This window comes from Salmo salar, chromosome 03, assembly GCF_965601325.2.
Source record: "Salmo salar chromosome 03, fSalSal1, whole genome shotgun sequence".
In the NCBI taxonomy this organism is placed as follows: Eukaryota; Metazoa; Chordata; class Actinopteri; order Salmoniformes; family Salmonidae; genus Salmo; species Salmo salar.
In genome coordinates this window covers 33,067,791-33,092,000 of record NC_138293.1, presented here as the reverse complement: position 1 = coordinate 33,092,000, position 24,210 = coordinate 33,067,791, and the positions used below count along the sequence as shown (strand labels likewise).

The 24,210-nt window shown below is 43.0% G+C and overlaps 1 protein-coding gene across 1 annotated transcript in view; it reads left to right on the top strand.

The window, feature by feature from the left end:
• Positions 1-2,272, top strand: part of klhl14 (kelch-like family member 14) — a 57,129-nt gene extending 54,857 nt beyond the window's left edge. The window contains exon 9 of the mRNA XM_014191101.3: positions 887-2,272. Coding sequence (XP_014046576.1) covers positions 887-1,027 — 141 coding nt within the window. The 3' untranslated portion in view covers positions 1,028-2,272. The remainder of the gene's footprint in view (positions 1-886) is intronic.
• The last annotated feature ends 21,938 nt before the right edge of the window (positions 2,273-24,210 follow it).

Below are 24,210 nucleotides of genomic sequence, written 5' to 3'. Positions count from 1 at the left end.
CCCTTTGATATTTTAAGTAGAAATTGTGCACCAATATTGAATTTTAAAAACCTGTTATGTTAAAGGGATACTTCGTAATGTTGCCAATGAGGACATTTATCTACTTCCCTAACGTTAGCACAATGACTGGAAGTCCATGGTTATCTGCTAGCATGCTAGTAGATAGCTATAGACTTCCAGTCATTCATTCCGCGAATGCTAGTTAGCATTGGCTCAAGAAACTACCTTTAACTTCCTTCATACTGGACACAGAGACATAAAAATGGTATCCACAAATCTGGCTCTGGGGAAGTATATAAAGGGCGTCATTGCCAAAATCCCAAAGTATCCCTTTAAATTAAGTTCCCTTTAATATAGACCACATGGATAATTCAATAAATCAGAAAAAAATACATTTTGACATGTCCCTCCATCAACCCTGTATCATTTTCAACCCACAATCCAAACATTTCTCCAAGTTTCACCATCATTGTAAAGCCTTAGTTATTTTGTTGCTTTGACAAAGTCATTTTTTGAAGATTATTATTAATTTAATGTGATTAGTGATTCATTTACGTCTGTCCCTCGTTTTAAGGTCAAACCCTGTTATGTGAACTGAACTCTCGTTTTAATATGGTGAAACTATTTTAGTTTTTGTGGTGGAAAACTGAGCATGTCTGGCATAACACGTCAACCCCGTTACCCATAGATAGACAGGCTAGAAATGTTATATAAATGTCATAATTGTTTCGTGAAGGTTGCGTTCAATTGCCACTCACTGTTGTACACAACAAGCTTCCAGTCCCTCTGTCACGAGGGGATTTATGGTTGATTTAAGAAAATCGGCAACTCTATTTCGGTCATCGCTGTTATTATTATTATTATTATTATTATTATTATATTGCAGGGAGCCTACAAGTCTTCCACCATATGCTACAGCCCAGAGAAGGGGACCTGGACAGAGCTAGAGGGAGAGGTGGCCGAGCCCTTAGCAGGCCCATCCTGCTCCACTGTCACACTGCCTGCCTGTCTGCCCTTCAACAAATAACACATCACTAGGTACAGAGCAGGATGAGGAGGAAAATAGGTGAGGAAGAGGATGGAGGATGGAGAAAAGGACCATCGATAAACGAACATTTGTAAACAAATTTTGTGATGAAGTACTCCAATCAGCCGATGGGATGTGTATAAATTATTTTTTTACAGGTTTGACAAAAGAGCACTTTCGTTATTATTGCCTACTGAAGGTTTGAAAAAGTAAGTAATCATGTATTTCATGTATTTAAATCCCCATCTGTGTTGAACTTCTTCCAGACAATAGTCACATTTCATATCAGATTTTTTCTTTAATCGATAGTAAGTGTTTTTGGCTTATCTTGATATAGCACGCATAGTGTTTAACTGAATTGTTATAGCTTTAAAAAATCAATTTGTATCTTGTTATTAGTAGGAGACATAAATCCAAAACAGAATGCAGTGTTGTTTAAAAAGAATTGACACTGGAAACAACCTGTCTGTCGACCAAATCACACTGAAACTGAGTTCTGGTTAATATGCTCTTTTTTTCCCAACCAAAATCATGATTCTGTGTACAATATATTGTAAACCAGAGACTAACTAACAGTTCATCTGCAGCAAATTAATCATTCTTTAAGCTGCAAGGGAGAACAATTTTTACATTCAACATCGATTCTGACCTTTGTAAAAACGGCACTAAAAAAATGGTTATTTAAGGATGGTACAATCAGATGATTATTATTCATTGCTAGCCATTGGTATACACGGGTAGCAATTTTAACTGAGTGATAAGGTAGGTTTTATGTTTTATGTTCAATGTTACCTGTTAATGTTTAACAGAGCCTATTTCCAGAGAGCACACACAATAAATTCCTCAAAAAGGGTACATCCCATTTACGATTATGATTAAGCACACAGTGGTCCTCAATGCACTAATAGTGAACCTTAAAAACAGTTGTGTGTAAGAATGGTTCACAAAACTAAAAGTTTGTTGAATTGTTGTTACCTTTAGTATACTATGTTCAGAAACATGATGAAAAGTGAATTCAACTGTCATGTCTGCGTTCTACTATTTTGTCAAAGTAAGTGTGCAAGGTCCACACTGAATATTGGTACCAATTGGTTTACATATAGATACGGTATGTTACTTTTTTCTTGTAAATAATAGCTTGCAGTGGAACATTTTTGTGCACTCAACCTGGGATTTATTCTCAAATCCTGTTATGTCCTTTGCATTTTAGAATATGAAAATAAAAAGGAAACTTGACAATTACAACTGTCTCTGCAGCTTGTTTCAGGTACTGCAAATATTTCCAGTCAACAGACACTCACTTTACATTGAACTTCCAGTATACAAGGACATTCACAGATCCATTCAAACAAAGTAGCCATTCAGACATTTCTTGAATGTAATAACTATCAAGCAGGGTTGGGTAGGTTACTTTCTTAATGTAATCCGTTACGGTTACTGGTAACCTGTCCAAAATTGTAATCCGTAACGTAACTTTCGGATTACCCAAATTCAGTAACATAATCTGATTACATTCTGTTACTTTTAGATTACTTTCCCTTTAAGAGACAATAGAAGAAGACAAAAATGTATGTTACCATTTGAATGACATATATTGCAGGATAAATCAATGTTAAAGCTTACATAGCTGGTATATATGGATGTTACATTTTACCCTATGGGCTGGTTATGTAGGATTCTTCTAACCCATTCCTTTCTACTACGACTCCGGGATGCTGGCCTTCTAGGCAGAGTTGCAAAGAAAAAGCCATATCTCAGACTGGCCAATAAAAATAAAAGATTAAGATGGGCAAAAGAGCACAGACACTGGACAGAGGAACTCTGCCTAGAAGGCCGAAATCCCGGAGTCGCCTCTTCACTGTTGATGTTGAGACTGGTGTTTTGCGGGTACTATTTAATGAAGCTGCCAGTTGAGGACTTGTGAGGCGTCTGTTTCTCAAATTAGACAGTCTAATGTACTTGTTCTCTTGCTAAGTTGTGCACCGGGGCCTCCCACTCCTCTTTCTATTCTGGTTAGAGCCAGTTTGCGCTGTTCCGTGAAGGGAGTAGTACACGGCCTTGTACGAGATCTTCAGTTTCTTGGCAATTTCTCGCATGGAATAGCCTTCATTTCTCAGAACAAGAATAGACTGACGAGTTTCAGAAGAAAGGTCTTTGTTTCTGGACATGTTGAGCCTGTAATCAAACCCACAAATGCTGATGCTCCAGATACTCAACTAGTGGAAAGAAGGCCAGTTTCATTGCTTCTTTAAACAGAACAACAGTTTTCAGCTGTGCTAACATAATTGCAAAAGGATTTTCTAATGGTCAATTAGCCTTTTAAAATCATGAACTTGGATTAGCTAACACAACGTGCCATTAGAACACTGGAGTGATGGTTGCTGATAATGGGCCTCTGTACGCCTATGTAGATATTCCATTAAAAGTCTGCCGTTTCCAGCTTCAATAGTAATTTACAACATTAACAGTGTCTACACTGTATTTCTGATCAAGTTGATGTTATTTTAATGGACAAAAAATGTGCTTTTCTTTCAAAAACAAGGACATTTCTAAGTGACCCCAAACTTTTGAACGGTAGTGTATACAGTTGAAGTCGGAAGTTTACATACACTTCAGCCAAATACATTTAAACTCAGTTTTTCACAATTCCTGACATTTAATCCTTGTAAAAAAATCCCTGTCTTAGGTCAGTTAAAATCACCACGTCATTTTAAGAATGTGAAATGTCAGAATAATAGTAGAGAGAATGATTTATTTCAGCTTTTGTTTCTTTCATCACATTCCCAGTGGGTCAGAAGTTTACATACACTCAATTAGTTATTTTTTTATCAACATGAATTAGATTGAGCAATAAAAGCCCCGCTTTTATTCCATAGGCTTGGATCCGCACTATGAAGCTGTTGCAGGAGCTCAATTTTCACTGGCTGCCCACTGGTTTAAAAAACAATGAGCTTAAACTTATTGAATTCAACCATTGTGTTCAAAAACACATTTAGATTTGGGAACAGCCATCCACAACGATCTGTAAGGCACAAATAGCTAAATGAGAGAGCAGAGGTGTGATTCACATCAATGCGCTATGTAGATATCAATAATAAGTGATATCCGTATCGCCGTAGACTACCCCACTGCTTTCATCCTTACCTCCAAGTGTTTATTCAAGTTGGATAATCTTTGGATGCCGACAGAAGTTGCACTATTGGAAGACATTGCTTGGACTGTAGCCTTCAAAAGCCTATTCTTGCTCTTTTCCCGCGATCCATCAAAAAACATTTGGTGTGTCATCATAGGGGTCTCTCTTGTGGTCAGACTCGCTCAGGTGGAACAAACTTAAACTTGCACCTTTTTTCAATGGTGATTTGAATGTCATTGAGAAAACAGAGAAGTGTCCAAGATTTTTTTCCGCAAATATCCTTAATTTAAAAGTAATCCTTGAAGTAATCATGTAGTTTTTCAACAGTATCTGTAATCTGATTACAATATTTCTGCTGGTAACGTAACAGATTAGAGTTAGCGTTTTTTGTAATCCTATACATGTATCGGATTACATGTAATCCGTTGCTCCCCAACCCTGCTATTAAGTAGTACTGCATCTTCTTGAGAGTTGATATAGATACATCTGCATTACAGCGGTGAATTGAGTTTGGATGATGCAGAGTGAAAGCCTGTGGATTTAAATAACCACTGTAAAAAGGTGGAAAACTGCAGACAACCTTCATTTCTTCTAAACTAAGCAACAATGACCAGCAGTACAACAACAATAGCGAGACTATATACAGGGGGGTACCGGTACAGAGTCAATGTGCGGGGACACCGGTTAGTTGAGATAATATGTACATGTATGTAGAGTTATTAAAGTGACTATGCATAGATGATAACAACAGAGAGTAGCAGCGGTGTAAAAGGGAGGGAGGGGGGGGGGGGGCGCAATGCAAATAGTCGGGGGGTCAATGCAAATAGTCTGGATAGCCATTTGATTAGGTGTTCAGGAGTTTTATGGCTTGGGGGTAGAAGCTATTTAGAAGCCTCTTGGACCTAGACTTGGCGCTCCGGTACCGCTTTCTGTGAGGTAGCAGAGAGAACAGTCTATGACTAGGGTGGCTGGAGTCTTTGACAATATTTAGGGCCTTCCTCTGACACGGCCTGGTATAGAGGTCCTGGATGGCAGGAAGCTTGGCCCCAGTGATGTACTGGGCCGTTCGCACTACCCTCTGTAGTGCCTTGCGGTCGGAGGCCGAGCAGTTGCCATATCAGGCAATGATGCAACCAGTCAGGATGCTCTCGATGGTGCAGCTTTTGAGGATCTAAGGACCCATGCCAAATCTTTTCAGTCTCCTGAGGGGGAATAGGATTTGCCATGCCCTCTTCACGACTGTCTTGGTGTGCTTGGACCATGTTAGTTTGTTGGTGATGTGGACCTCAAGGAACTTGAAGCTCTCAACCTCTCCACTGCAGCCCCCTTGATGAGAATGGGGACGTGCTCGGTCCTCCTTTTCCTGTAGTCCACAATCATCTCCTTTGTCTTGATCACGTTGAGGGAGAGGTTGTTGTCCTGGCACCACACGGCCAGGTTTCAGACCTCCTCCCTATAGTCTGTCTCGTCGTTGTCGGTATGTATCAAGTTGAGGGAGCATGCAATTGGCAGAAAATGTAATGTTTATTTCTCTACCATAAGCCACCTTCAACGTCATTTTAGAGAATTTGGCAGTACGTCCAACCAGCCTCAAAATCACAGACCACATGTATGGCGTCGTGTAGGCGGGCGGTATGCTGATTTCAACATCATGAACAGAGTGCTCTATGGTGGCAGTGGGGTTATGGTATGGGCAGACATAAGCTACGGGCAACGAACACAATTGCATTTTATCGATGGCAATTTGAATGCGCAGAGATACCGTGACGCCATCCTGAGGCCAGGCGACTGTCATGAAATTCATCCGCCATTACCTCATGTTTCAGCATGATAATGCTGGAAGCTTAAAATGTCCCAGTTCTTCCATGGCCTGCATACTCACCAGACATGTCACCCATTGAGCATGTTTGGGATGCTCTGGTTCAATGTGTATGACAGCATGTTCCAGTTCCCGCCAATATCCAGAAACTTTGCACAGCCATTGAAGAGGAGTGGGACAACATTCCACAGGCCACAATCAACAGCCTGATCAACTGGCGGTCACACCAGATACTGATTGGTTTTCTGATCCACGCCCCTACATTTTTTTGAGGTATCTGTGACCAACAGATGCATATCTGTATTTCCAGTCATGCGAAATCCATAGATTGGGACCTAATCGATTTATTTCAATTGACTGATTTCCTTATATGAACTGTAACTCAGTAAAATCTTTTAAATTGTTGCATGTTGCGTTTTTATTTTTGTTCAGTATATGCAGGAAGTTGTTGGGTTGCTCTGCTGGTTGACTTTCCTCTCGTTGATCTGGTTAAGTCTTATTTAAGACTTAATTATTGGCAGTGTACAAGATTTTTTTTCAATGCATCACACAACAGAACACTTAAACTGGAACGACACTCAGTAAAGGTTGCACAAAAAGAACTGTGGCAAACCACGCACCCAAATATCCTAATGAGCCCCTGTCTCTACATGAAATAGCTTACTTGGGTGTGGGATAGCGCGTACTGGGTTTGGTATGGGTTAGCCTGTGTTGGGCTGGGTGTGTGCTAGCCTGTTGGGCTGATGTGCAATTGGTGTGGGCTAGTACATGCTAGCCCACACCATATGGCAGACAGAAGCAGTCTTGACTGACACACACACACACACACACACACACACACACACACACACACACACACACGCACACGCGCACACACACACACACACACACACACAGCAAGACAAATCCTGCTTATGCCTCATCTGAACCTCTGAGATTACAGGGGTGAATTCTGAAAGACCACTGATAACCTTCAGAGTCAGAATATACAATAAAACACAAGTAGCAGATATACAGTATTTATTTGATAGAGTTGAGGACACCAATAGTGTCCTCCAGCAGGTATTCAAATAAGCTGTCGGCCATCATCATTTTTATGGCCAACTCCTCTTGCATCTCCTGATGCAGAAAGAGCCAACAGGCTACATTAGGTCCAGCAGTGTGTGTCAATTTTGGACAATGATAACACACTTGTAAAAAGCTTACCAGAATGTGGTCCACGCTGTCCAGCTTCCTCTAGCTTGAGGCTTGTTGCGAAGGTCTGGCCAAACTTATTGTTTAGATCCACCTCTACCTTCTTGTAGCCATAGGCCTTTAAAACCTCACATGCAGTGTTAATAAACATGCACGCACGCACAGACGCACACCCACACAGAAACACACCCACACAGAAACACACCCATACAGAAACACACCCAAACACGGTAAGACTTGACACCACAAATCCTGCTTATGTTTCACCTGAACCTCTGCCATATTATCAAAGCTGAGGGTGCACTTGTAGGTGTGGTGTCTGTCCTCAGGCTTCTTCCATGGCAGCCTCTTAACTTTTCCTTCTGGGAAGAGGGTCACTCCAAACCACACAAACAATGAGCAACCACCTGTAAAAAGAATGTCAGGTCAGGAGATTTCCATTCCCTAGTGTTCCATATCATGTTAGCTAATTCACACTTATTGGGTGAAATAGCTGATTGCGTGAATCGACGTGTGATAAGTGGGAATCTATGCATTTACAACAAGGCTTACCATCCTGTAGCTCCGCTTGCTGTGGGTATCCAGATCACAACCCTCTGCATATATCCCCAGAGGGATGTCTGGTTTGTCCTTTGTCAGCCAGGGTGCGTGGCCTTGCCAGCTTGCAGTGGGTCCAAATGTGCCCAGTGGCAAGATGCACCAGCCTGGTCACCTCAGGCACTGTGTGGGCCACCGCCATAGGGATCTTAGCCTTCTTTGGCAGGCTCTTTTGCCACCTGCTTCAGCCTGAAGCTGCTGGTTTCCACCTGCCTTTGCCAGTGGCTGCTGCAGCTTACTGGGCAGCTTCATCTTTGCCCCACTGAGGCCGAAATCATCATCAAACCACTCATCCCCGAGCGAGTCCAGAAGCTCATCGAGCTCATCTCGAGGTTTGGTCTTTTTCAACTCTTTGGCTGGACTGACTTCGGCGACTGTGGTGCGGCTGCCCTGTGTCTGGACAGAGTGTGGAACAGGGAGTAGTTATAGTAGGAGACTGTACTGGACACTTCAAAGAGGAACGTTTCAAGACATATACAATACAAAAGCATCCAAAAACATCAGCCAATGTGAAGGGATAACTCACCTGGATTTTGCTCTGCTCAGGAGTAGATGGTAAGTGCTTGCCAATGTTGTTGGTGCTGCTGCTTTGGCCACTGCTGGAGCTGGGGCTGAACCTGGAGTTGCTCTCCTTACTCTCACTCTCCCCAGAGGACTGAAAGTCCTCCACATAGTCAGTCTCGGCTTGGTGACTGTCATATCCAGACCATTGAGTGCTCTTATTTTCTATGGTAGAGTAGGTCAGGGCGTGACTGGGGGGTTTATCTAGTTAATTTTTTCTATGTTGTGTTCTAGTTTCTTTTTTCTACGTTGGGGTTTTTGTATGATTCCCAATTAGAGGCAGCTGGTCATCGTTGTCTCTAATTGGGGATCATATTTAAGTAGTTGTTTTTCCCACCTGTGTTTGTGGGAGATTATTTTGAGTTAGTGCATGTTGCACCTCTGTCGTCACGGTTTGTTTCTAGTTTGTTTGTTGGTTTGGCTAAGTTTCACATAATAATAAAGATGTGGAACGATACTCACGCTGCGCCTTGGTCCGTTTCTCCACACAAGCGTGACAGTGACAGACACATTCAGTTACCCACAGTAACAGGACATTACCTATGGCCAATAACTAGGTACTACATGTATATTCCAAGTAAATAATAAAAGTTACTGTTACCTCATCCGACGACATCTTCTCCTCCTTCTCTCCACCTCACTAACAGCATCTGTACTCGCCTGAGAGTGAATGTGAAACCCATGAGAGAACTTCTAAGCTAACTACAGTTTTACACAGAACAAGCGATAGCTGAGATTTGTTCGCAGTGTGGTCCAACTCAGTTTTCCTGCAGCTGCTCCTCAAGGCTGACTATCATGGCCTCAGTGGTGGAGTGTGTGTCCTGCTCCTTGTCGTCAGCCAATGACACTGCAACACAGGAAGAAGCAGTCTTCAAGCAAACACTCAGAATAGCACAGAGTAGGAATCTTGTCTGTGTAAAGTGGGAAGGAACCCTACAGAGAACGTCAACCTACTAGAGCAGTGGTTACCAAACTTTTTATGTCCCGTACCTGTTCAAAGATTCAATCTCCAGTTGCGTATCCCCTCTAGCACCAAGGTCAGCACACTCTCAAATGTTGTTTTTGCCATCATTGTAAGCCTGCCACACACACATACACACACGCACACGCACACACACACTATACGATACATTTAAACATAAGAATGAGTATGAGTTGTTGTCACAGCCCTGCTCGTGGGAAGTGACAAAGAGCTCTTATAGGACCAGGGCACAAATAATACTATAATATAATAATAATCAATAATTTTGCTCTTTATTTAACCATTTTACATATAAAACCTTATTTGTGCATTGAAAATTGTGAATTACTCACCACAGGTTAATGAGAAGGGTGTGCTTGAAAGGATGCACATAACTCTGCAATGTTGGGTTGTATTGGAGAGTCTCAGTCTTAAATCATTTTCCACACACAGTCTGTGCTTATATTTAGTTTTCATGTTAGTAAGGGCCAAGAATTTTTTTATTTTTTTATTTCACCTTTATTTAACCAGATAGGCTACTTGAGAACAAGTTCTCATTTGCAACTGCGACCTGGCCAAGATAAAGCATAGCAATTTGACACATATAACAACACAGAGTTACACATGGAATAAACAAAACATACAGTCAATAATACAGTAGAAAAAAAGAAAACAAAAAGTCTATATACAGTGAGTGCAAAGGAGGTAAGATAAGTCAATAAATAGGCCATGGTGGTGAAGTACGACCCTGCCTCACACAGGAAGCGGCGCAGGTCCTAATCCAGGCACTTGTCATCTCCCGTCTGGATTACTGCAACTCGCTGTTGGCTGGGCTCCCTGCCTGTGCCATTAAACCCCTACAACTCATCCAGAACGCCGCAGCCCGTCTGGTGTTCAACCTTCCCAAGTTCTCTCACGTCACCCCGCTCCTCCGCTCTCTCCACTGGCTTCCAGTTGAAGCTCGCATCCGCTACAAGACCATGGTGATTGCCTACGGAGCTGTGAAGGGAACGGCACCTCCATACCTTCAGGCTCTGATCAGGCCCTACACCCAAACAAGGGCACTGCGTTCATCCACCTCTGGCCTGCTGGCCCCCCTACCTCTGAGGAAGCACAGTTCCCGCTCAGCCCAGTCAAAACTGTTCGCTGCTCTGGCACCCCAATGGTGGAACAAGCTCCCTCACGACGCCAGGACAGCGGAGTCAATCACCACCTTCCGGAGACACCTGAAACCCCACCTCTTTAAGGAATACCTAGGATAGGATAAAGTAATCCTTCTAACCCCCCCCCCCCCCCTTAAAAGATTTAGATGCACTATTGTAAAGTGGTTGTTCCACTGGATATCATAAGGTGAATGCACCAATTTGTAAGTCGCTCTGGATAAGAGCGTCTGCTAAATGACTTAAATGTAATGTAAATGTAAGTAATTACAATATAGCAATTAAACACTGGAATGGTAGATGTGCAAAAGATGAATGTGCAAATAGAGATACTGGGGTGCAAAGGAGCAAGATAAATAAAATAAATACAGTAAGGGGATGAGGTAGATAGATGGGCTGTTTACAGATGGGCTATGTACAGGTGCAGTGATCTGTGAGCTGCTCTGACAGCTGGTGCGTAAAAGCTAGTGAGGGAGACATGAGTCTCCAACTTCAGTGATTATTGAAGTTCGTTCCAGTCATTGGCAGCAGAGAACTTGAAGGAATGGCGACCAAACGAGGAATTGGAGGAGAGAGAGATGAGAGACCTGCTGGTTTGGTGCATAAGGCACGGCATTCGCCCTATGGAGCGTGTCAGTGAATTGATGTCACCTGAGTCAGTTCTCCATACACGTCCTGAGGTGCGTGCTGGCCGTCTGTGCCTACGCCCAGAAACAGGCCTCCTGCATGTCTTCCCAGCCCTGCACGTCCTGTGCCTACGCCCAGAACCAGGCCTCCTGCATGTCTTCCCATCCTGGTCAAGCTCGTGCCTCCTCCTCGGACCAGTCCGCCAGTGGGTCTCCCCATCCTGGTTAAGCCTGTGCCTCCTCCTCGGACCAGGTCTCCAGTGGGTCTCCCCATCCTGGTCAGTCCTGTGCCTCCTCCTAGGACCAGGCCTCCAGTGGGTTTCCCCATCTTGGTTAAGCCTGTGCCTCCTCCTCGGACCAGGCCTCCAGTGGGTCTCCCCATCCTGGTCTGTCCTGTGCCTGCTCCACGGACCAGGCCTCCAGTGGGTCTCCCCATCCTGGTTAAGCCTGTGCCTCCTCCTCGGACCAGGCCTCCAGTGGATCTCCCCATCCTGGTCAGTCCTGTGCCTCCTCCTAGGACCAGGCCACCAGTGGGTCTCCCCATCCTGGTCCGTCCGGTGCCACCTCCCAGGACTAGGCCTCCAGAGTGGCCCGCCTGTTCGGAGCTGCCAGAGTGGCCCGCCTGTTCGGAGCTGCCAGAGTGGCCCGCCTGTTCGGAGCTGCCAGAGTGGCCCGCCTGTTCGGAGCTGCCAGAGTGGCCCGCCTGTCCGGATCTGCCAGAGTGGCCCGCCTCTCCGGATCAAATGTCTTGTTAACAAATTATAGTTTTGGAATGTTGGTTAGGAATGTTTATATTTTTAAGCTTGGAAAAGAGACCCTTTCAGACAGATGTTTTAAATCCTTAAACCCAGACATGGACCACACACCGTATCCATGAATAGCAGGCAGGGGAAGCAAAATAGTGATTGCTTTGCAACACTTGCAGTTAGCCACTGATTCCTTTCAAACCACTCATTGTTGAATTTGCAATTTCCAAGTTGTTGTGTAATGTTTATGTCCAATGGCCGATGAGCACCGATACGTTTTATCTATAATTTCTCTTCATATGACAAGGATTGAAAAGGATTTGCCAGTAGATTGTCAATGTAATTCATGCTGATGACTGTTTGTCTAGCTTGTTAGCTAAGATTTTGAAAGTATGATGTTGACATAATCAGTCTAATCAAAGCTATCGTAGATATAACGTGATTTGACATCATTTTATCTGTGGCCAATGACCTTAAGCCTTCTTGGATGGGGCACTTCTATGGCAGCACCCAAGGCGGCTTGAACTGCCTAGCTCTCCCTGTAGATTCTGCTGTGACGTAGTGTCCCCATGAGTGACAGAGCACTGAGCCAATCACGGTGCAACTGGAGAACATTACCTACCACTACGGTCTGTATTTTCCGCTGGCTGCCCCACCACCACAGAAAGCACTGAGCTAGGCTGAAACACCTGCATTTTGGAGCTGCCTTACTCAAGGAAGCAAGAAAGAGACCATGTTTGTACTCAATTCATTTGTTTTTACATTGTTTGCAAATTGATATGTGACACTTATTAATGCCAAAATAACATGCAAAACAGGAAAAAAATACAGGTCGGGCTCAAAACATGATGCGTCGCCACTGTGTAGGCTAATCACCCGCTGGTAGGCTATGCACATTTGCGAGCAATGTGTGTGTGGATCTATCTGTTTGCTAGCCAGCTAAATTAGCAAGTTAGTTTCTTCAATTACCAGTAGATAGAGCTCGCTTTAGTAATTATTAGCCATAGTGTCCAGCATGCTACTGGCAACACTGGTCGTGCTGAGAAGTCTAAAATATGATACAACTAGCAAGTGTTGCACTAGGAAAATATTCTCAATCCCTTGCTGAATGAAAATCGCCCACAATTCCAGTTTTCATTCAGAAGCTCAACATCAAAGCAATTTTGTAGCAGCAGAACCACCACCAGTGTTTTCAAATCTGTGCTCCTGCATATCGTCAGCTGTCGCACAGACAGGCAGATGCATAGACGGACTGACAGCCAGGAGTCAATATTATTAACCTTTACGTCATGAATTTGTCAGATCAATTACACATTTATTATGTATCACTCAACTCTGTATTGTATGTATTGTTGATGTAAGTGTTGCTGTAGTCCAGGATGGATCAGAAGGACAGATAGAACGTGCGTGAGAAAAATTATCAATAGGCCTATGCATGCAACATGTCATAACTACCTGGAGAAATCTGACCTGCAATTTGTAAACAAAGCTAATGTACTTATAATTCGTAAAACCTTTATTTGTATTACTTTGAGGTGATCCAAATGGCAAATTAATCTTTCATCTATACATTTCGAGATACACTATATATACAAAAGTATGTAGACACCCCTTCAAATTAGTAGATTTGTCTATTTCAGCCATACCCGTTGCTGATTGGTGTATAAAATCGAGCACACAGCCATGCAATCTCCATAGACACACATTGGCAGTAGAATGGCCTTACAGAAGAGCTTAGCGACTTTCAATGTGGCACCGTCATAGGATGGCACCTTTCCAACAAGTCAGTTCGTCAAATTTCTGACCTGCTAGATCTGCCCAGGTCAACTGTAAGTGCTGTTATTGTGAATCGGGAATGTCTAGGAGCAACAAAGGCTCAGACACGAAGTGGTAGGCTACACAAGCTCACAGAACAGGACAACCGAGTGCTGAAACGTGTAGCAGTGGAAACGCATTTTCTGGAGTGACGAATCACGCTTCACTATCTGGCAGTCTGGTGGGCGAATCTTGGTTTGGCGGAGGCCAGGAAAACGCTACCTGCTCGAATGCATAGTGCCAACTGTAAAGTTTGGTGGATGAGGAATAATGGTCTGGGGCTGTTTTTCATGGTTCGGGCTAGGCCCCTTAGTTCCAGTGAAGGAACATCATAACGCTACAGCATAAAATAACATTTTAGACGATTCTGTCCTTCCAACTTTGTGGCAACAGTTTGGGTAAGTCCTATCCTGTTTCAGCATGACAATGCCCCCGTGCACAAAGCGAGGTCCATACAGGAATGGTTTGTTGAGATTGGTGTGGAAGAACTTGACTGGCCTGCACAGAGCCCTGACCTCAACCCCATCAAACACCTTTGGGATGAATTGGAAGGCCGACTGCGAGCCAGGCCTAACCGCCGAACATCACTACTCGACTTCACTAATGCTCTTGTGGCTGAATAGAAGCAAGTCCCTGTAGCAATGTTCCAACATCAAGTGGAAAGCCTTCCCAGAAGAGTGGAGGCTATCATAGCAGCAAAGGGGAGACCAATTCCTTATTAATGTCCATGATTTTGGAATGAGATGTTCGACGAGCAGGTGTCCACATAATTTTGGGACTTACTGAGTCTGGCTTTAATTAAACGTCACATTTCACTTTCTGTATGACTATCACTCAAAAATCTAATATTCAGAATTCCGTTCCTTGCGACGCTTGACAATTTTATTTCAAAATAAAAGTTGACAAAGCTGAATATTTAACAAGTTGAGGAGTCTATGGCTGACTGTCATTGAGTGATTGGTTCTAAGTTGCAATGGATAAGAGCGTTTGCTAAATGACTCAAATGTAAATGTAATACTTGTAAGACTAGGCCACCATCTAGTGGAAAATGTGTGGTACACTGTAGTTCTACTTTAGCACCATAGTATCAAATAGCCTATGACCCTTTCAACAATATTGCATTGATGTGTATTATGTAAATAATGTTCTTATTCACTTCCTTAGGCATACAGTAGTTTTGACCCTTGTTCTTTATTGATCCATTAAGCAGAAGGATGTCCAAGCCCTTGCATGGTGCTTCAACTGAAAAAAAAAGGAATTCCAAAAATGTTTTCCCAAATAAATAAAACCAGGTGTGACATTAGGTGGGACTGTTGACCTCCCTCTGCTCAAGCCATGTGATCCCCTATTGACTGTCTGCTCCATCAGCTGGAGGCTGGAAACACTCAAATCGTGGTACAGACCGACTCTTACCATATACTGTAGCTGTTTTATTTGATTCTTGATTGTCTTTTTCTGCCTTTTTCAAGTGCTTTGAGATAATTTTTGTCATGAAAAGCGCTACAGAAATTGAATAAATTATTATTGTTATTAGGCTTTTCAAATAGGCTTGAGTAGGTTACATTATTCACAGTAAACATTAAGACGATCAATTAAACAGATGTTAGCAATATACTCATGACTATATAATATAACATGCTGTACTTGATCTAACACTGACTGACTCATATCCCTGCAGAGAGTATATGATTGTTGGGATTATTTCCATGCATAGCCCCTTTCCCTTCCTTCCCAATGCAGCCTGTGTAGCCTACGTTGATCTCAGCTAGACTCCTTGGCTCCCACTCTCCTGGATTTAGCCGCACAGCACTAATCATCATCACTCAAGGATTCCACACAAAATCTTTTCTAACCATAGTCAACGACAACTTGAGGAATAAGAAGAGAATAAGACGAATTTTGTGTCATTTTGATAGCAGGTGCCCTGCTGTGAGTCGCATGACATGTAGAATGGAGAAAGGGACGTCACTTCAAGGTAAATTATGTTTTTACAGATCAGTTAATTGATGTTTTCCCCGACCTTCCATTACTATATTCCCTGCGGAACCATTTTAAGTTGTTTCTAGTCGTTTATTATGTTCTCTGATTATATTGTAGTGTTCTTAATTGGTTGTTTTTGTTAATTTGAAATGTCCATAAAAACATCCTATAATTCCAAATATACCTGTTGGTAGCCAGGTTTTTATTATTGCATTGATTCTCAGCCGACCCATGTTTGACACACACCAGTTAGGCAAAAGGCGGTATAACTTGCCAACTCTTGTTTCAAACAATTCCGGTACGTGGGCGCACTAATTAAGTGTTGTGCAAGATAACAGCCAAGGAAATGTTTCCAAATTAAAAATGACAGAGAATCTCAATGGAGTGGTTAAATTTATAATGAAGATTGAAAAGGCATGTGGACATCCTGATTATCTGGTCTATTATATTATATTCTAGCTACCCCATGGCTTTATGTTTGTGAGGGAAGACGCTCATGGCTTGACGCAGTCTGAACACGTTTTTCTGTCATTCATTTATTTAGCTACTATGACATCTTTCATATGGCAGAATAAATAGTTCTACTAATAATCCCCTCAAATATACCTTATGCATTAACTGAAGTCCAGACTGATATGATTCCCATCATGTTGGTTCAGGTGTGTCTAACCTATTTCCCACAGCTTCAATGTTGCTTTAATGATAATATGAGGCCAAGGTCCAGCACACAAAGCACAATAGAATACTCTCACCCTTTCACAGTATGCTGGCTGTCACTGGCTGTCCCTCTCCTGTAGCCTAGGTGAGGGCAGAGGCAGCTCTGCAGTCATGTCTCCTGTGGCTGTACAAGTCTAATGAGCCTAGCTGCTGATAAGTGACTCACTCTCCCTCCTCTCCATGTGCCTCAGCTCTCCCACACTCCATAAAGCTCCTTTCAGATCCTGCTCAGTGGAAACGGCCTTGTCTCTCCTCTGTCTCAGACAGTGTCACAGCTATCCGCTGTTCTGTTCTCTTGCCAATGCCAACATACTTAAATAGCCGATTGAGGTGCCTGATACAGGTGTAGGATCTTAATCTGAGCCAGTTTACTACAGCAAGAAAATAATCCTGCAGTAACAGGAAATACACATTTTTATATGGATTATAATTAATGGACAATTTTGTAGCGGTTTGTACATTTTTCATAAGGTATAATCAAGTCTGAAATTTCAAAGTGGAAATGACAGACTTCAGAAGTCTTTTTAAACCTCAAATACACTACAAGTTTTACATTTCCTGCACTGCGGGAAAGTTATACTGCAACAGGGTAATCAAATTAAGATCAGCCAGGGTAATCCTGTGAGATCCATTGGAGCAAGGATGTTGATAATGGTGTGATGAACCCCTGGCATTTACATAATCATCCAATGATGTGCTCTTATTCAGGTCATTTTAATATAGTGTATGATTGGGTAGATTTTGTTCACGTAATCAGATTGCATTCAGGAAAGGTGAGGATAGAGAGGATCAGGTCATTCTTTTACTCCATTGAAATGAATGTTCTCCTATTGGTGCATGGTAATTACGGTATTCTGTTTTCAGCACCCTCATTTTGGAGTTTGTATTGTGTTCCCTAGAAACAAAAGTATAAAGTGAAAGCTCGGTTTTCCCATCTATAATTCTCCTTACCCTATTATCATCTCTACGTGCTTGGTTTGTTAGTCAATATTAGTTGTGTATTAGTAGTTAGCTTCACACAAACAGCTATTAACGCTGAAAGAAAATAGGACTGCATCCAGGGCGGTCACTGTACTTTTCATCCAGCTGTGTGAAATGGCAAGATACACCCAATTACTCTTCAGTGAAATATCAATACAGACTTACGCCTCCGCAAGGATCAGACTTTTAACCCCTTTTATTTGACAACATCGCCATCATCACTAAAAGGAACGGACCAACTGTCAAATAATGGTGACCATTGGGTGCTCCTACATCGGACAAGATGTTAAAGGTTAAAATAGGGAACCTCGAGGCAGGTGGACTCACTGTCTGGGAGATAGGAGAAAACAAATCTGTCTGGTCTGAATTTTCTAGCTTTTTATTAGCTTCTGGTTATCAGATTGAGTTACAGAAAAAATGTATTCTAAGACTCTGCACAGAAAACTATTACCAGAACATTGTTAATATACTCTCTCTCTCTCTCTCTCTCTCTCTCTCTCTCTCTCTCTCTCTCTCTCTCTCTCTCTCTCTCTCTCTCTCTCTCTCTCTCTCTCTCTCTCTCTCTCTCTCTCTCTCTCTCTCTCTCTCTCTCTCTCTAGCATAATGTTGATCCCAGCAGCTCCTCTATCCAGAGATGCTCACCAGCTCAGATAAATATCTCTCTCTGATGCCAGACCACTGCGCCCCAGTGGGTTTGGCTTCCGGTCCCAAAGTCTGCACCACCAGTAGGGGGATGCACGGCACCCGCTCCTCCCTCTCTCTCCCTGAGCCCGAGGCATGGCGTCGAACCCCGAGGCCGAGCCCGGGCACCACCCGTCAGGGGGGCCTAGCCCAGGGGTCCCGCTCCTGCTCCCTGCAGGTTCCCCGCTCCGGCCTGGAGACCCTGGCTCTACCCCCGCGGGCGGCCAGCTTCGACGTCCCTTACAGGGTGGAAAAGGCCGGGTCGGACACAGGCTCGGGGTCTGTGAGCCCCTGTAGTATGCAGAGGAGACGCGGGGGCATCGTGGATCAGAAGGATGTGATCAGAGCCCACGAGTCGCACAAGATGCAGAGCACACCACAGGCCCGCAGGAAAGAGTGGGAGTAAGTACACAAGATAGAGGGGGAGTGGTTTTCTCTTAACATCTCTGGCATGTGTCAAGATGAAAAGAAGCACAGGGAAAGAAATGTACAGAATGTATACAGGAATAAAATGTATACAATCATTTCTATGAATGCAGAGTATAATCAGCCTACATTGAGGTCAGTGGCGTAGCGCAGTTTTGCCTCCCAAACCCCCCCAAAATATATTATTATAATTATTCTTACTATTTATTATTATATTTTTGCCATGGGGCAGAGCGAAATGATGTTGAAGCCAAGCTACTGTATGCGTAGCTTGCTTGTGGAACATTGAGCTCTGAAGCCTGGAGCTCTGATTAACTCCTTAGCATCAGGAAGGAACTCCTTAGGAACTCACTTGACTGTGCCACTCCATCACTGTCGACCCCCCTCATTTCTATACCCCCCTCTCGCCCCCCACCAGCCCCAACACACACTCTTCATCATACCGTACATACAGCACATACTGGTATATCCTGGGTTCTTGTGTCACTCTCTCTTTGTCTCTGTCTCTCTCATGCTTTCTCTCTCTCCCTATTTCTCTGTCTATTTCTCTCTGATGAATTCACTCTCATTCTGTCTTCTCTGTGCTCTCTCTCACTCTGTCATACGCACGTACGTAATTACTCTTTTGTATCCCTATTACACAAGCACACACTCTCTTGCTTCACATCCCCCCCCCACCGCCCCCTCACTCATTCATCATATACAGCCAAACATAATTGGGAGAGTTGTTTATTTTGGGTTGCAACCCAGTGTTCCAATGTGCAACATTGAATGCAACGGTTACTCTCTCAGTCTCGCACTACGGTGTCTATCAGGTTTGGGAATCACTGGGAATTCACCCTTAACAACAGTTTCAGCATGTTAAAATGAGATTCAATTTGGGAACTCACACATTTATTCCCCCCCCCGTTATTCCCCCTCTCCCCCCCCCCTTTATTCCCCCCCCCAATAGAATGTCCAGCAGAAAGGCCAGACATCACGGTTTATCTGAGTGTAGTGTGCATACCTGACCATTAGAGGATGCCACAGAATAAAACAAAGCAGACCGTGGAAAGTCAGATAGATAGTGGAGATGACAATTGAAAGAGAACGTCTTGTTCTTCCTAGCTGTACACAAAATAGTTTGGGTATTTGCTAAACATGAGCAGTAGAGCAGTAGAGACGATTAGGCTACACAAGTAGTGGATGACTGGTTTCAATAAAGTATTTCTAAGGATCTTGGGGGTGTGGTGTACAGTTAGTTACGATGAATATGTCTATTTATATAAGCTTCAGTTATTGGTATGTCCAAACCAACATGACTCAGGAATATAGCATGTCTGTTGCTAGGTAACGGAGAAAAATAAAAACGATAAAGCCACTCCAGTCAGTGTTTTTTGGTGAAAGTCTCTGTCGACAGTTACATAAATGCTCTTCAGAGTTCTGGCGATAAGTACACCCATTAACGTTTTAACGTGGTGCATCTAGGAATATCTTTAAAAAGGGCTGTGCTTATTATAACTTCCTCCTCCTAAATGTTGTGAAGAGATAACTACATAATTTGTTTTCCTGCAATGTCTAGAAAAACAAGAGATGGCAACGGAAATGCTCTTCTCCTCTTTGTATATCCAATACAGAACTTCCTACTGAAACACATAATAACAGCACACCATTTCTGCCATGACCCCCCTACTGAGGTGATCTTAGTGGAGGTGTAGTGTAGATGTGGCCTCCACCCACTACATCCAACTACCCCCACCAGAACAGGCAGAAGGTTACTCGATTGTTCCTGATGCTGTCATAGGAACAACCATGCTAAACCTTCTGATGCCATGAATTATGAAGTGACATCTGAAGGCATGATGATGATGAGCTGACATAATGATGAATGCATGATTATTATGCATGAAGTGGATTCAATCTGGAAACAAACTCAAACATGTTTCTCTGTGCAACTTTGATGATTAGATATTGGATCACGATCGGTTGTTACATTCAACATAGTAAGCCGAGCGGTGTTCATACACGTTCAGTTCACTTGTTTTACCGGAGAGAAATATTGTTTGAAGGTGGTGTTGGCCTCTCCGTTTATCTAGGGGGACTGAAACCTTGACATGATGTGCTTGAAGCGGAGTTGCCCTGGGGGAAAAACGATTTCTGTAGGAAGAGGTTGCTCTATTGTGCAACATGGCTTTTGTTGGCAAAATGAAAAGAACAGAGCAGAAATTCAAGAGAGCTGTGTCGCTATGGAAACAACTGTTAAGATAGAGGAAAAAGGAATGTTTATAGAAATTGACAAATATTTTAGGCCTACCTCTGAGGGTCTTTTTTTGTGCTTTATGTAATGGAGGTTTATGTAAAACAGATAGCTGGATTTAAATATGTATTATTTTTTTTATTTTTTATTTCTCCCTCCTTCTTTCTCGCTCCCCCTCTCTTTCTTTTTCTCTTTATCTCTCTCTCCTTATCTGCACATACAGTATACATCACATACAGTATACCCATAGGGATGGGGGGAGGGAGTGTTTGGATGACGTGGTAGTCATTTTTAAGACCCATCTCCACATCTCCCTCGGTCCCCATTGGGAAGGGAAGGACAGCCGCAGATGGAATGAGAGAGCCTGGTTGCCAAATTAGGTCTCCATCACACTCTGAACTAGTGTTAAAGCCCCTGCGTTCTTCTCCTCTCCCTCAAAAAGGGGGCAGCCCTTCAGGATCTATTTCATGATCTATTTTTATTTCAGACATGATATTCCGATATTAGCACAATGACCTGGATTGGTTAAATGTTTTTAATAGTAGCCTACAAGTTTGTCTTCATTAATACAAATATCTCAATGCTCTCAGTGTGTAGCCTAAAGCTAATACAGTCACCTCCAGAAGTATTGGCACCCTTGATAAAGGATTATTTCATACAGCAAAAAAAATAACTGTATGAAATAATACAAAAAAGGGGGAAATTACATTGAGCTCCAAAAGTATTGGGACAGTGACACATTTTTGGTTGTTTTGGCTCTGTACTCCAGCACTTTCGATTAGAAATGATACAATGAATATGCGGTTAAAGTGCAGACTGTCAGCATTCATTTGAGGGTATTTTCATCCATAGTGGGTGAACCGTTTAGAAATCACCCCCAAGACATGCTAACCTCTCACCATTACAATACCAGTGAAGGTTAGCATTTTGGGGTGGGGTAATGATATTTGTGCGATTGTAACTTTCTCACTCATCATTATTCACGATTCATTCAGGATTATCCTTATTCATGGCAGACTCCAAAATGACACAATACATTATTTACCATTAATTTCTTTTGGGCACAAAATAATCTGAAACACAACCAAAACAAACAGAAAATGCCATCCAACAAATTTGTAGAGTCACAAGCTTGATGTAGTGAACTTTAGGGTATTTTAATCCGTATCAGGTGAACCGCTTAGAAAATTACAGCACTTTTTGTACATACAGTGCATTCTGAAAGTATTCAGACCCCTTCCCCCTTTTCAAATTTTGTTACCTTACAGCCTTACTCTAAAATGGATTAAAAAAATAATAATCCATATCAGTCCACACAAAGTTAGACGCACAAATAAAAGCCAAAGAAAAGTCCAAGGGCCACCGTTGGAGAATTACGGAACTTGGTCGCATCTTCGGGTCTCCAAATCTACAATTGCACGCCACCTGCATGCCAATAGGCTATTTGGAAGCGTTGCCATAAAAAAAAAACTTTCTTGAGAGCAACCAACAAATGCAAATGCGTTGGCATTTGGATTGGAACCTGGTGCTATGGTCAGATGAGACGAAAATAAAGCTCCTGGGCCACGCACACACTAGTGGTGAGTTTGGCCACGAAAGAAGGATGCATATGCAGAAAATAACCTCATACCTACTGTAAAATATGGTGGTGGATCGTTTATGTTATGGGGCTGTTTTGCTTCCACTGGTCCTGGGGCCCCTGTTAAGGTGTACATCATCATGAACTCTACCAAGTACCAGGACATTATAGCCAAAAACATGGTTGCCTCTGCTAGGAGTCTGAAACCAGACCACAAGTGGATCTTCCAGCAAGACAATGACCCCAATCACACATACAAATGTACAAAGAAATGGTTAATTCACCACAAAATCTACATTTTCCAATGTCCATCTCAGTCTCCGGATCTAAACCCCATTGAAAACCTGTTGTTTAAATTGAAGAGCACAGTTGATAAGCGCAGACCGAAGGATATCAAGGATCAGGTAAGATGCTGTATGGAGGAATGGTCTAAGATCCCTCACAATGTGTTCTTCAATCTCATGAAACATTATAGAAAAAGGCTTTTATCCTCGCAAGGGGAGGGTGCACAAAGTATTGAAAATAGGGGTGCCAATATCTTCTGGAGATTTCTTTAGCATTTGACATGGAGTAGGCTACAAGGAGTGCAATGTTAGCTCAAAAGACTGGTACCCAGCTCACTGGACACACCATGTAATTTCAACGTGGAAAATTGGGTAATATTGGGTAATATTTGATCAATGAAATTCCTACCTAATATATTGACAACACAACCAAATATCAACTATCTACTGCTTGGATAGTTAAATCTGAGCCACTGGCTTAATCCTATTATTTTATTTCTTTAACTTGTATTTTTTTGGTTGAGATGCAGATTTGAATCCAACATATCATAAGTTAATAGGCTATTTACCATATTGCAAAAGTGTTACTGAATTGTGTTTGGCTGTCAACGCAAACAAATATCAACGTTTAAAGGAGATGAACTCATCACTATGCTAAGGACCCTGGGACTAAACACCTCTCTCTGCAACTGGATCCTGGACTTCCTGATGGGCTGCCCCCAGGTGGTAAGGGTAGGCAACAACATGTCTGCCACACTGATCCTCAATACTGGGGCCCCTCAGGGGTGTGTACTTAGTCCCCTCCTGTACTCGTTGTTCACCCACGACTGCGTGGCCAAACACAACTCCAACACCATCATTAAGTTTTCTGATGACACAACAGTGGTAGGCCTGATCACCAACAACGATGAGACAGCCTATAGGGAGGAGGTCAGAGAACTGGCAGTGTGGTGCCAGGACAACCATCTCTCCCTCATTGTGAGGAAGACAAAGGAGCTGATCGTGGACTACAGGAAAAGGCGGGCCGAACAGGCACCCATTAACATCGACGGGGCTGTAGTGGAGCGGGTCGAGAGTTTCACGTTCCTTGGTGTCCACATTACCAACAAACTATCATGGTCCAAACACACCAAGACAGTGGTGAAGAGGGCATGACATAACATTTTCCCCCTCAGGAGACTGAAAGGATTTGGCATGGGTCCCCAAATCCTCAAGATGTTCTACAGCTGCACCATCGTAAGCACCCTGACCGGTTGCATCATCACCTGGTATGGAAACTGCTCGGCATCTGATCGTAAGGCGCTTCAGAGGGTAGTGTGTATGGTCCAATACATCACTGGGGCCAAGCTTCCTGCCATCCAGGACCTATATAATAGGCAGTGTCAGAGGAAAGCCCATAAAATTGTCAGAGACTCCAGTCACCCAAGTCATCGATTGTTTTCTCTGCTACCGCACGGGCAAGTGGTACCGGAGCGCCAAGTCCAGGACCAAAAGGCTCCTTAACAGCTTCTACCCCCAAGTCATAAGACTGCTGAACAATTAATCAAATGGCCACCGGACTATTTACATTGACCTCCTTGTTTTGTACACCGCTGCTACTGGCTGTTTATTATCTATGCATAGTCACTTCACCCCTACCTACATGTACAAATTACCTCAACTAACCTGTACTCCTGCACACTGACTC